The sequence below is a fragment of the Teleopsis dalmanni genome, chromosome 2, assembly GCF_002237135.1.
Source record: "Teleopsis dalmanni isolate 2A chromosome 2, ASM223713v2, whole genome shotgun sequence".
Classification (NCBI taxonomy): Eukaryota; Metazoa; Arthropoda; class Insecta; order Diptera; family Diopsidae; genus Teleopsis; species Teleopsis dalmanni.
Genome location: NC_051847.1, coordinates 124,218,559 through 124,233,489, shown reverse-complemented (window position 1 = coordinate 124,233,489; position 14,931 = coordinate 124,218,559). Strand labels below are relative to the sequence as shown.

Below are 14,931 nucleotides of genomic sequence, written 5' to 3'. Positions count from 1 at the left end.
CGAAATTTTTCTGACCAAATTAAAATCAGTTTTTTTATATAAAAATGTCTCAAAATTTAAAAAGTTTGTAAAATGTTTTGTAACTATTTATGAAATGATTCTGTGAATTTTTTTGTTAGTCAACTTAGGCTTTTTAAGATTAAAATATCTACATGAACATTTCCTACACAAATTTTTTGTGAAATTATTTTAAATTATTTTCTACTTTAAATTAAATTAAATTTTTTTTTTACTTCCTATTTTTTTAAATGTATTTTTTTTAGCTAACTGAACATTCTTATTGACTAGACGTTGACAAGATTATATTAAAGAAATAATTATTGTTTATATATTCACTAACATAAACATAATGATGCAACCTAAAATATCTTTATAAATCTCTAATAATTGTATATAATCCTGTTGAACAAGATTGTTAATGGAAATATTTTATATTTGGTATATCATAAGGCTCTTCAACTTAAACTACCCATTTATTTTATAGCGTGAAAAAAATTATCACATCATAACTCGTACGTATCTAAACAAATCTTTTGATGTTTCAAAAGTAAAATAATTGATAATCAAGTACAAAAAATCAAAAAATTAATTCAGCACAATTTGTTCATTTAAACTCTAAAGACCAGTTAAGGCAAACGGTAACAAAATCTGTGAAGTGTTGGGGCTGAAAACAATACTTAGATACATTTTGATATACGGATGTACTATATATGCACAAAAAAGGTGTATATTAGAATTACAATTAAAAACATATGTAATTGTGTAATGTGAAAGAAAAATAATAATACAATATACCTATAAAAAAAATAAGCATGAATGAAAGTTGTACACAATTAATGGACTGTGAAGATTATGTACGTTTATATATAAATATATAGATTGATATTCGTATATAAATCTGCAAAGTATAACACAATAAAATCAATCAAAAGTGCAATTTGTTGTTGTGCAATTTTATTATATGAGATTTATATAGAATTTAAATTGATCTTTTGTTAATACTATTATATCAATTCTTTTTTTCATTCTCATTTTTAACAGACCAAGTGAAATTCAAAACTAACAAAGTATCAAATTAAACTGATATACAATAGCACAAACCGTTCAGACATGACGCACAGATTCCAAACCAAAATAGCATAGACTACATTTGAATGTAAACACCACAACATTTGATACGAATATATACAATATATATTTAAATATCATATATATATTACATCCATATATTTGATATTACCAACAAGTGTTACAACACAGCTGATTTTGCATTTTCATGGAAATAAGAAAAAATGGAAAATTTGGGTTATAAAGAAGGTACAGCCAAGCCAAGACGCATTACACGTTCAAAGAGTGTCATCACCAAAAATGAAGCTGAACAACCTTTGTCTGGGAATAATAACGGCAGGTAAGATAAATATACTAACAAGTTAAATAAAATTCTGGGCAATGTGCCTATGGGCACCCGTTATGGGATGTAACCGGTATAATCTAACCTAAATAAAATTCTAAATGTTTGTAGAAAATATATATCGAATTTTATAAATTGCAATTCCTTTAGTTAATTAATTATTAAACATTAATTAATTTTAAATTGGTAATAAGTCAAGTAATTTATATAAAAAAGGATATTAAGTAATTTGCGATGAATGATTATCTATAGAAGTATTATTATTATTATGGAAGTATTATTATGCAGATTATGCCTCGAAGATGAAGTAACTACCATGCATATTCTTTGTGACTGTCCAGCTTTAATTACGCTTAGAAGAAACTTGTTTCATATGGAACTTCTGTCACCAGAACAGATTATGAACTTTTCTTTAGATTTAGCTCTAGACTTTATTCACAAAGCTTTAAGGCGCTTTTTGTAATCAATAGTGAAACTGGTACAATAGGACTCTTCTGGCCGCAGTACCGGCTGTTGGGCGATTTCACGTCTAAACTTTTAATAATCTATGGAAGTAAAAAAATATATTATTTAAATATGTAGAAAAGTGTAGGATACCATCAGTATGTGTTAAACAGAGTAGGTTTTGCCATTAATTAAAAATTTTTATTCAAATGCTTTTAAGATCGCAATAACGTTTCTAGATATAATATCAGAATTAATGTTTATAAACATGAAACTTATGTCCCATAGGAGGCGACTTAAATGTCAAAGGAGGCAATTTGAGACCTAAATTAATACAAATAACTTTGAAACAATTGTGGTCAGAAAGTTTCCCTGTATTTCAGAGATATGGAAAAAAGGATCTTTAAAAAACAATGTAAAAGATATATTTATATTTGTGGAATTTTCATACAACTGAGTTTGTTATTGTTTCTCCACAAAATGGCAGAAAAGGTTTTGAAATAAAAATTTTGCAACAATTAGTTTATGTCTAAAAAAATTGAAATTAAAAAGACATCTCTTTAATTTTTTTAAAACGCGTGCATGCTATAGATTTGTCTATTTGTTAAATTAAGTGAAGTCTGTTATTTACTGGAAAATATGTGCAAACTGCAATTACTTTTTGTTCCCAAGGATATTCACTGTATCTACACATTAGTGTTATGAATTTATCTATTTATATATTTACACCGGTAGTAAAAAAAATTATATATATTTTAATAAGCTTAAAAATTATATTTTTAAATAATAAAATCTTTATGTAGAACATTAGGATGTAATAAATAATAAACTAAAAGACCTCTTCCTCTAGTATTCGTCATCATTTAAAGAAAATTTGAACAACTATCAAAGTTCAAAAATGTTCAATTAATTAGAAGATACAAAACATATTATTATAATAATATTAAAACCAAAATAATGTAGAAAAATATAGGTAAAATACTTAATACTTAATGGCGTACTTTGTACTTTTGGATAAAGCATCTATAAATACACCATAAAGTAAATTGAGTGCAAAAATCCGTTAAATTTAAATATGTATATATTTACAATAAAACGATATTTCACATGAGAATTAACAACTACAACATTATACAAATGTTTTGCTTTTCTTTTTATTTTTTGGTATTTTTACTATTTGTTTATTTTTTCAAAAGTAATTAGTTATCAAATGTATATAAATTATATTTTACGATGGATGATATTTGAGATATATGCGACACAAACAGGTATCTCGTTTTTTTTTTGATTTTTTGTTATTGTTATTCATTCTTTGATTTCACGGAATTCGAATCGCGACTACTCGAACATGAATAGGCAATGAATTATTAACCAAAGAGCATCGAGACACATCGATCGACAGGCGAACGTTTTCAGTTAGCAGTGACTGTTTAGACAACAATGAAGTTGTCGGCGGAACAACCCGAAAAGTAGAGATTTCGATGATTCTAGGCGCAACAGTGATTGGCTAAAAATTCGTGAAATTATTCAAAAAATACAATCAGGCGGTGTTTTTTTTTCTCGGTTTTCTAATTAAATTTGCTTGGGAAAAGTTTTTAGTACGAAATTTAGCATTTTACGTTTAATATGAAAATAGAGAATTCATTACAAAATTGGCAGCAACCGTGGATATGGCTTCAGACAGTGTACAGTTTAAATAAATTATACAACATATAAATAAATTAAAAATTTAGAATGTTTTTTTTTTTGTTAATTTTTGATTAATTGTTTTTAACCTGTTTTCTAATGTGTAGTGTTAGCTTTAAAACTTATTTTAAATTTTTAATAAGAAAATTAAATTGTTTAAATTTTAACAAATTGTCTGTGGAAACCTTAATAAAAAAACATAATTTTTAAATAAAATTTAATAGAATAACTTAAATAAAAACACAGTGCAAAATATTAAATAAAAATAAATAAAACAAAAAAAAATAAAACAAAAAAATAACACGAAGTACGTTTTTTAACCAATAATTCCTATTATAATTGGTGTTGGTTTACTGCTCCTTATATCCTCGCACTTTTAATGTAACAACTCTGTTTTGCAATTCACTAATGCACAAAAAAAATACTTAAACTGATTTAATTTATTGAAAAATTGAATTAATACAAAGCAGTTTAAACTATTTTTAAGTAATAAATCTTAAATGTATTCAGTGGAAATTTACATGTACGATTATAAAAGAGCAAAAATTAGTGAATTTAATTAAATTTGTGAAAAGTTGCTAAACAAATAAAACGAGTTTAGATAAAAAAAAAACAATAACAATTATATTTATAAAATTAAAAACATGTGCAATTTTGTAAATTTGATAACAAGATAAAGCAATCTCATTATTACATAGAAAAATAATAATAATTGTAGTTACAGATTGAAGTGCTGATTTAAAATATTAATTCATTGTGTCTACTATTACTTTTTTATTATTATTATTATTATTATTGATTAGAATTATTTGAATTTACTGTTATTAATACAAAATAATTTAATAAATATTGCATAATTATTCAATTAAAATAAAAAAAATATTAAGGCAACTTATTTTTTTTTTAATTATAATCAATTAAATTAATTATAATTTAAAAAATTATTAGATGTATGTATTACTGTTGACCTCAATACTTATGTGTTTTAAATTTTGCATATGTTAACAACTGTGATATTTTTCTTTAATCTTAAATGTGTTTTTTATATAACATAAGTTATTATATAAAAATATAAATTTAAAAACACGTCCCAAAGCCCTTTTATATTATCAAATATTATAATAATTGTGTATTAATTAATAGTTTGTAATAAAAAAAGATAAGGATATTAATTTTTTTACGTAAAGTAAAAATATAAAATATAGGTAAAGTAAAAATATGATAAAAAACCAAAGAATAATGTCCCATATTTTACAAATCAGATGAATTTTACCAAAAAATTGGCAGAAATTTTTTTTGAATTCCTTTCTTAAAATAATATGACCCGTATCTTGGGAAAAAATTTTGAAATTTTTTCCTAGAAGATTTGGACCATGGGTTTTGACAATTATAGATATTATAGACACATTTTGAACGGCCATAACTCAAGATCCTTAAAAGATAGACTTGAAATTTGTTGCGTTTTAAAGATAATTGATCAAACTTTCAAGAAATAGTTGAAACAATTAAGATGGTTTATATTTAAGTACTAATATTAACCGTTAAATTTTAAAAACAAAACGTTTTTTCAAATGTATCCCGAGTATTTTTATTTCTCATGTTTTATTTAGATTCTGTATTAAATTATACTGAGAAATAAAAATTTTTGGCATGCCATTATTTTTTGAAATTTCTAAAAAAATTTTTTCTCCCGCAAAACACATCAAGCACTGCGTACTATATTTCCGATGAATGAATTTTCAAAGAAAATACTACAAATATTCTTGTACAATAATTTTGATTTCGATTTTTAATATAATTCTACATAAAATACAAAAATTTCAAGGCGTTATTTTGTCCTCAAACACATATACACGATTTTTCAGTAAAAAAAAGAGCAACATATTAGAATATTTTTAGTATTTATTTTTGATTCGGATAAACCAAAAATTTTTGTTTAAAAAATAAATATTTTTAGTACCATACTACTAAAAATATTAGAAGTATTAAAAAAAAGCGACTTACACATCACTCATACGCAACATAATAGCATTAAATCAATTTTCCACAACTAAGGACACAAAATGTTTACTTTCTATTTCTGAATTGAATTTATCATTAACTTCTACATAAAAATTAAACTTTCTAGGATGAGATACGGATCTTCTTATTTTATGAAAAAAGCTCATAAAAAAATTTCAGTCAAATCGGAGATGATGACGCCAAAAAGGTGTCCAATTTTTAAAAGAATGACCCATATATGAAAACATTTGTTAACAATGACTGATGATTCAAAATTTTAGTACATTGTCTCTTTATCTCCCCAAAATAATTATTAGTTTAACATAAAAAAGTAGTAAACCATATTTTTTTTATTGCTTAAAATTAAAATATAAAATCAACAAATTTGCAAAAGTTAAAAAAATTATTACTCAAAGCTGAATTATTTTTTATAAAGCTGAAAAATAATGTTTAGTGAAAGATAATTATATACACCACAATTCCGAACCCGAATAGCAATTTTTTTAATGTCAGTTACATTTTACTTAGCTCTTAAATGATTAAAAATTAAAATAAATAAAAATGTTTTAATTAAAATATACTTCTAATCAATACAATAATCATTACAAATTAACTTTCAATTCAGACATATTTTACGACTTTATAATTAAATTAGTCGATTAGTCGACATCAGATATTAGACATTCTTTTTCTAAATATTTTCATCAATCTAAAATTATTTTATTATTTTTAAGGTTATTCAAATGTTTTCTTACTCCAAAAACTGTTTTTAGTCAATATAAATGAAATTATATTGCCCTCGCCTAATAGGTTATGTTCTGACTCAATTAAAAACAGTATGGATTAATCCTTTACTTTTAACTCAACTGCAGCTTTACTCCACATAAAATCAGTTCATCTATTCAATTATCTGTGACACATACAAATTTGATCCTAAACGAATGAATCCATTCTACCACTGTGGCAAGACTTTAACAACAAGGGTTAGGCTCAATTTGAGCGTACGCTCTTCCATGTCTTCCTTTTTCATTATTAGTTTCAGTATTAGTATTAATGTATAGTATTTCATAAATAAAAACATATACATTCTTCATTCATATAAAAAACATTATCTAATCATTTACTTAAACAGTAGCTATAACCACATGTTAAGCGATATGTCATATTTCTGATATCTGTTAGTGATATGCTATATAGAAGGAATATGTCGCTTTACCCGTAGCATTATCTATAGTTTAATTTTAGCTGATCTTACATCAGATAACGCTGATACATTCATACATTAGTATGTATGAAGTATATTGAAAATACTTGAAATATATTAATTAAAACTTATTTTGCAAATATGTGCGGTGTTCAGAAAGTATTAGGAAAATTTTTTTTGGAAAAATATTGATAATTATACCATAAGTATTCAAACAATTACAAATTATATTTTATAATTATTTCGTATCAAATGTTACAAAAAGTATTTTCTTGTGTATATATAATTTTATTAAACAGTTTTTACTCAATTTTGCAAAAAATACCTCTAAAGCAAACTATATATAAATAATATTATATATATAATAATATATGTATATATATAATAATAATATATATAATATATATGTATTAATAAATAATATTATATATATATATATTAATTATCAAAATATATATTTCATATTCTATACTCAATGTTCTATATTATATTATATTCTGTATATATTATATAATCAAAGTAATATCTATGAGTATAATAATCTATAAGTATATAATATATAATTAATTATTTATTTAATTAATTATTTTAATTATTTATTATTAATAATTAAAAAACCAAATCAATAACTTATTAAAGAACCTTAAAATATTAATTCAAATAATTAACTGTTTTCAATTTCAGATTCAAGTCGATACCTCCTAATCTTATGGTAAGATGGCGCAACAATACGGACGCCATGATAGAAGCACAATATCCAACACCTGGTGAATTTGAATATATGGAATGTGGACCATCCCCACCGGCTGAAAGTGCGCCAAGTATGTATGACAGTTTTGAGGAACCCACCAGTGAACTAAGCGTGCAAATATGCAACGATACACTCCGCATAAGTCTGATCGATCAAATGAAGAGCGCTGCGGGACGTGTACGTTTCTTTGAAGACATCGAACAAGGCAATGTCATTGCCGAGAATACTAAAACTCATTTCGAATCAGCATCGAAAATTGAAAAGAATCTCAGTTATTTATGGGCAGCATTTTTAAAACGTTGGGATTTGTTACAAAGTCTCATAGATGCTGGCGCCGAGCTTAATTTTTGTGATCAGAATGGTATAACAGCTTTACACTTGGGAGCCTTCAGTGGTTGTCTTTCCACGTTGAGTTTTTTGGTGGGCAAGGGAATGAATGTCAATTTACAGCCAAAATGTTATACACCATTGCATTGTGCGGCTTTCGGTAACACAGCGGAGGCAGCTAAATTTTTAATAAACAATGGCGCGCTCATCACCATTGATACCAATAAACCAAACTGTGAGGAGAGTTTGCTGCACTGTGCCGTACGCTCAAACGCACTGGAGTGCTTACAACTATTTATAGTTGAAGGTGCAGATGTTAATTCACTTAAACCAAATGGCACTAATGCGATACATTTGGCTGCAGATTTAGGTAACGCACAATGCTTAGAAGCATTGCTGACTGCAGCAAATGCCGACCCAAATGTCAGAATCTGTATACGTGAAAAAGAATCTACTGCACTACATTTAGCTGCTGATGAGGGCAATGTGGAGTGCGTAGACTTACTTTTAGCCAAAGGCGCTGATGCTAAACTGAAGAATCATCGCGGTTTTACTGCACTACACTTGGCAGCTCGCACCTCTAGCTTGGAGTGTGTTGAATCTTTACTTCGTAATGGCAATGCAGATCCGAATGCCGAAGATTTTGACCATCGCACGCCCTTACATGCTGCTGTTGGTAAATCAGAGAATGCTTTTGATATATTGGAAACGCTAATACAATGGGGTGCCAATGTTAATCACAAAGATATTTATGGTTTTACTGCACTGCATTTAGCGGCTTTAGATGGCTTGGCACAATGTGTTGAAATGTTAATATTTCATGGTGCGGATGTAACAACAAAATCGAAAAAAGGTACATCGGCACTGAATGTGATAACGCGAAAAACTCCCGCCTCTGTGGGCATGATAACACAAAAACTTGATGCTGCTATAACGTTACACCATTCACAAGACCCAGTCAATCGTGAAGTGGAGTTAGAATTAGATTTTCGACAACTATTGCAACATTGTCATCCACGCGAGATCAGCTACTTGAACACATTCGTAGATGAAGGACAAAAAGAAATACTAGAACATCCATTATGCTCATCGTTTTTATATATAAAATGGGGCAAAATACGTAAATACTATATTGGACGATTAATATTTTGCTTCACATTCGTACTATTTCTTACACTTTATGTACTCACAGCTTTGGCGCATAACTGCTATAATGGTAGCAAGGATGATAATACCACAATACAAGCGCAGGAATTATGTCAGAAGCAATCGATACTTGGTGATATGCTACGCAATAATCCATTTGTGATGGAAATGCAATGGTGGGTATTGGTGGCAATTACTATAGTTGAAATATTTCGGAAACTGTATGGCATCACTGGATACTCATCATTTAAACACTATGTGACGCAGGTAGAGAATATAATGGAATGGTTTGTAATAACGAGCGTTTTTGTTATATCTTATATTTACACGAAGCAAACGTATACCTTTCAAAATCATATCGGGGCATTTGCAGTGTTGCTGGGTTGGACAAATTTAATGTTGATGATCGGTCAACTACCAGTATTCGATGTTTATGTGGCTATGTACACTAGAGTACAAGGTGAATTTGCCAAGTTATTTATGGCTTACTCGTGCATGTTAATAGGATTTACGATAAGTTTTTGTGTTATATTTCCTTCTTCATCTTCATTTGCTAATCCATTCATGGGATTTATATCCGTATTGGTCATGATGATAGGCGAACAAGACCTTTCTTTACTAATAAACGATCCAGATGGCAAAGATCCACCTTTCTTGTTAGAAGTAAGTGCACAAATTACATTTGTGCTTTTCCTACTATTTGTCACAATTATACTGATGAATCTGCTCGTTGGCATTGCCGTTCACGATATACAAGGATTGAAGAAAACAGCGGGACTCTCAAAATTGGTACGACAAACAAAGCTAATTTCATACATTGAATCCGCTCTTTTCAATGGCTATCTACCAACTTGGCTGAGAAATTTATTGCACTACACAGCTTTGGTCTCACCGCAGGCATATCGTGTAGTGCTATGTGTTAAGCCACTAAACCCAAGTGAGAAACGTTTACCACGCGAAATACTTATGAAAGCTTACGAAGTGGGAAAAGTGCGTAAACATTTTGGCCATACAATATCGGCTAAAAATACCGCAGCCACTTATTTGTCCTACAAAAACCAATACAACACGAATAAAAGTCAAAACTATACTACTGATGAACTAGACACGGTACATTTTACTACACTAACTACTAAAATAGACGATAATGCCGAGCGTATTGAGTTCTTAACTCAAGAAATACAGGAACTGAAGCAGGCTTTAATAACGCAACAACAACAAGCAAGTAAAGTTATCGATAAACTATTAATTGTGATTTCCAATCAGCAAAAAAATAATTTAAGAAAATAATTTTTCACTTTAGGCTAATTTATACCCTGTGTGGTATTTTAGATGATATAAGAGCTATAGAATTTATTATATAAAGAATTTATATTTTCAGAAGAAAAAGTATTAGTTCAGAATTATTTTAAGAAAATGGCACAAAAAAATGAAGAAGTAATTGTAATAAATTGTTTTAAAATATGAATAAAAAATACGGGTTATCTATTTGGTGGTCCTGATATCGCAGCACTATTTAACAAAATAGGTTTGAACTGTCATATAAGGCATCATAAACCACAAAACGGATAACCTTCTTTTAAACTTTAAAAAGTGTAACAACAGATGCTAAAACGATGGAGTAGCTAGTAAGTCAAAAGTTCAGAATATTTAGAAAAAGAGGAAGAAGTGCAAGATACAAACTTAGCGTTTTTTATAATACAACAAATCATATAGTTCATACATACATAAAGAAAGTTATTATATCCACTCTAATTTTCAAGATTTTTACGTCAGTAGATTGAATATTATTCAAAGCACTATAGACTCATTTGTAAATTAATTACAATTTCAAGAATCTTCGTTATAATAAAGCAAATTATGGAGAGATATTGTTGTTCTAAGCCCTTAATTAGAGCTATAAAATTATACATGTTCAATAGAGTGAACTACAATTTAAGTCTATTGAAATCTTCAGAATTATACAACAAATAATCAAAAAAAATAGGAAACGCACTTTATTAAACTTAATCTAGGTTCAGGTTAAGACTCCTGGCTCAAATATGGTTTATCAGACACTTTAAGGGCTGAGCAACGATAACCATATATAGAAATTAAATAAAGAGAACTATGATCTTATTATAACACTTGATAATTTTAATAAATTAAACTCATTTATAATTTGTGCCACATGTTTTCCTATTAAAATATATAGATATAATATATATTTTTAAATATTATTAGACACTTAATTTTTTAAGTAAAGTATAAATTGTTTTTTTTTTCTTTTTAAATGCATTATTTGTAAATAAATGCAGGTAGAAGGACAGACGTGCAATAAAACTAGTAGTCTAATAGATCTATAAAAGTCAGCTTATGCTAATGTTGCAGTGACTAAAACTTTTATTTTTTATATTTAAATATTATAATAAACATTGTAGAATGAATTCTAAAAAAAACTTATATAACAATATTTAATATTAAAAGGCAATATGAAACCTTACATTCTCATTGTATTCCCTTCACAGTATTGTAAAACACTGCTAGACTTAAGGCTTAGTGGTAAAGTATGTATGAAATATAACAGCATTAGATAATAATATAATTACCATAAATATTAGTATAATTTTCTAATATAAAAAGTTATAAAATAACAGTAGAATAAATTAATTAAATAAAAAAACAAATTGATTAAATAAAAACATAAATTATAAAATAAACCCCTAATTTAATTAAATAAAAAAATAATTAAATAAAATTTTATATATAATATAAATACATTAAAAAATAAACCCATAAACAAATATATATACATCCTAAAATTATAAAAATAACTAAATCCCTTAGATATATGGCGGCTAGCCAACAAAAATCTAAAAAAATTGCCTGTTATCAATACACTTTTATATAATTTATATATGCAAATACCAAATATTATTTTTTATATAAACATATATAAAAATATATATAACATTAAGCAAATATCGAATATATATACATTCCTATCAAGCGCCTATATTTTTTAATTGTATTTAATAAATATATATCTCTTATTTATAAAATGCTAATTGTATTTACATATAAGAACAGATTATTTAATATACAAATATTTTATGTGTATAGTAAATATTGATATTAAATTTTGTTTATATGATTGAGAACATTTTACTATATAAAAACGACGTCACCGAGAAAACAAATATTGGCTGAGATCAAACAAATGTTTGCGGCATTAAGGCTGTGCAGGATTCAAGTTATTAGTAGTGTAATAAAATTTTTCAACAAATTATATTTTAAATAAAATTATTTAAAAAAAAATATGTTTCAATTCTTACAAGTGCTTGTTTATTAATATAATGACTATATTTAAAGGTAAGTGTATAAAATAAAAACTTTTATGTTTTCCTGAAAACATAAGAATACATTAAGTTTACTACTTAGTTTACAATACTCCAATATGGAGACTATACTAAATGTAATAGTATATAAAGTAGTAGAACTGGAAAAAGCATTGTAGTGAACATCATACAAAAATAAGAATTTTTAGAGACATTTTTTGTTATTTGTCACTCAATTTAAGCTGACTTAAGCTGATATTTTTATAAAGACAAAAAAAAAATAAAATATAACAACTGACATAATATAACTATACTTTCTGCGATGGCAAAAAAAGATTGATAGAGCTGACTGGGCGAAATCAATGATATACCAAATAGATCAGTACTATTCCAGATAAGAGTCTTTAAATGCAGTAGCGGTACACATTACTTAAGATGTATATGACATTAGCTACTTTAAGGAGACAGTTCACTCAAATATTGGGAACGGAGTTTAACACCTGAAAACTGGTCAATTCAAAGAATTTCAGCCCTTTTTTTGAGAAAATAGGACAAAAACAGTAGTTTCTTTAAAGCACGGTTTCTTCCATTTCCTTCATTCGTATTATATAGTATAAACTGGTTATAGTGCTTAAATTTATAGAGCTATATCCAAAGGCTCTGAGATTACGAAACCATTGATGAAACTAATTATACAGCGTATACTTGTTCGTTATCAGTAAATTGTATTGTATCGTATTATATAAATTGTGTATCGAACAGTAAATTGAGATGCAACGATCTTTATACCTATTTTTTTTCGACTACTATTTAGTCTGGATGCACAATGTTGATATTACATAATACATCATCTCAGTCAGCTACAATGGGTTCGAGTATACAACTTTACATTGAGGGACTGTATCTGAAACATTCAACAAGACAGGACAAGCAGAACAGACATCTGTTCTCATTATAACTATATTTCATCGTTATTTATGCTATTTTGAAACTCACAACCAAAAATAAAACCCAAAATCAAATATGGAAATTTTTTATTCTAAACAAAAAATTTAAGTATCGGAACTCAGCTGATGACAAATGTGGACATACAATTTCATTGATATGCAGCAAAAATTTAGAAATTTAGAAGCGGAGGTAGACAATAACCATAACAGTGATGAAAATGTATTAGGTATTTCGAGAAAATTATTTTAAAAGATCTATGGTCGTCGCATTCAAACTAGTATTAGTGTTTTTTTAACTTTAAATTCTTCAAATAAAAAGAGATTTAATCGATCAATTAGGTCAAAGTCACCCATGCCAATTTTTTGCGCATTAATTAATATAAGTTTAGAACTGGATAATTAACTAAACAGATCTGCGCTATATCGTCAGTTAAATTTTCAAGAATAAAACTAAATATGATATTGGTTATAATTATATAAAGTTTTGTGTGACTGTTATTATTGTAAGAGAGAGATTAGACTTTCGTTAAAGTTTTCATTATATAGACAGAGGCACGAGTTTTTCTACGTTCGATTACCTAAAAATTTTATTGATAACAATGACTCTTCAAAGCCCAAAATTCTTATATCAGAATCAAAACATCGCGTTTCACACCTTATCGCTTTTTAGTTTTTTTTTAATGCACTAAGCTATAAAAAAATTAAAAGGACTCTATATTAAAAATAGACGTAAATTTGTACTAATATCGATAATATAGATTTAAAGAAAATCTCAAAAATCGCAACAAGTTCTCAATACGAAAATTTAGAGGGATGGAGTATATAGACACATGCATAGTTACTTGCAGCACATACTTTGAATCGTCTATCTCTTTTCAAATTATTGATTGATATTAATTTATAACTACTTTATTGAGGTGGCTAGATTTATTCACCTATACCAAGACTACATTTGATATCTTTTATCAATACCACATCTGCCCCTAAGCTTCCCAATCCTAGTCTATTCTACACTCTCGTAATTCTTTTATGTAATGCTTTTCAGTTTATCGTATTACGCTACAATAACAATAGCATACTACTTACTTTATAGGCGATATATATATAAGATCTACTAAGGATAAAACCTTTTGCTTTTTAATCGTGCTTAAAAAAGTAGATCATGATCTAACTGAAAAATAATAAGTTACTATTTTTAATATATAAGTTTATGCGTAAGATAAAGTATAATATATTACTTTATAAAGTTTTTTACTTTGCTGGACTGGTTATAATTATTTTTTGTTTGGGTTAAATACTTTAACATTAATAATAACTTTAGTATTAAATTAATTTAATAATGAATTTTCTTTTCCATATAAATTTTATAAAATATAATACAGTTGTATTCTTATTAAAGAAAAATTGTTGACTTACCTGTTCACGACATTGTATATTGTCAAAATATGTAATATCCTGTCCATTAATGGTGATAATACCAGTACCTGGCATGCGTACTGTGACATCACCACGTGCAGATTTACGTAAACATTCTAAGAAAAAGTAAAAATAGTTTCAAATGAATATATATATATATAAGTATGTATATATATGTGCATATCTATTAAGTAAAATTTTGCTTAAAAGCTGAATTTTATTAGCCTTTCACAAGGTAAAATTAAATATTAAACAACAAAACAAGCAAAATGTTTACTTAA

At 26.9% G+C, this 14,931-nt stretch overlaps 2 protein-coding genes across 3 annotated transcripts in view; one reads left to right on the top strand and one right to left on the bottom strand.

The window, feature by feature from the left end:
- Nucleotides 1-14,931, bottom strand: part of LOC119675739 (28S ribosomal protein S9, mitochondrial) — a 61,662-nt gene that overhangs the window by 44,688 nt on the left and 2,043 nt on the right. The window contains exon 6 of the mRNA XM_038086945.1: nt 14,651-14,766. Coding sequence (XP_037942873.1) covers nt 14,651-14,766 — 116 coding nt within the window. The remainder of the gene's footprint in view (nt 1-14,650; nt 14,767-14,931) is intronic.
- LOC119675737 (transient receptor potential channel pyrexia-like) lies at nt 1,048-10,344 on the top strand. 2 transcript variants are annotated; one of them, XM_038086941.1, is made up of 2 exons: nt 1,048-1,408; nt 7,431-10,344. In XM_038086941.1, the coding sequence occupies exons 1-2, from the start codon at nt 1,293-1,295 to the stop codon at nt 10,258-10,260; spliced, it is 2,946 nt and encodes a 981-aa protein (XP_037942869.1). In that variant the 5' UTR covers nt 1,048-1,292; the 3' UTR covers nt 10,261-10,344. The 2 variants fall into 2 exon arrangements, with proteins under 2 accessions (XP_037942869.1, XP_037942870.1); XM_038086942.1 differs by lacking the exon at nt 1,048-1,408 and adding an exon at nt 3,257-3,540.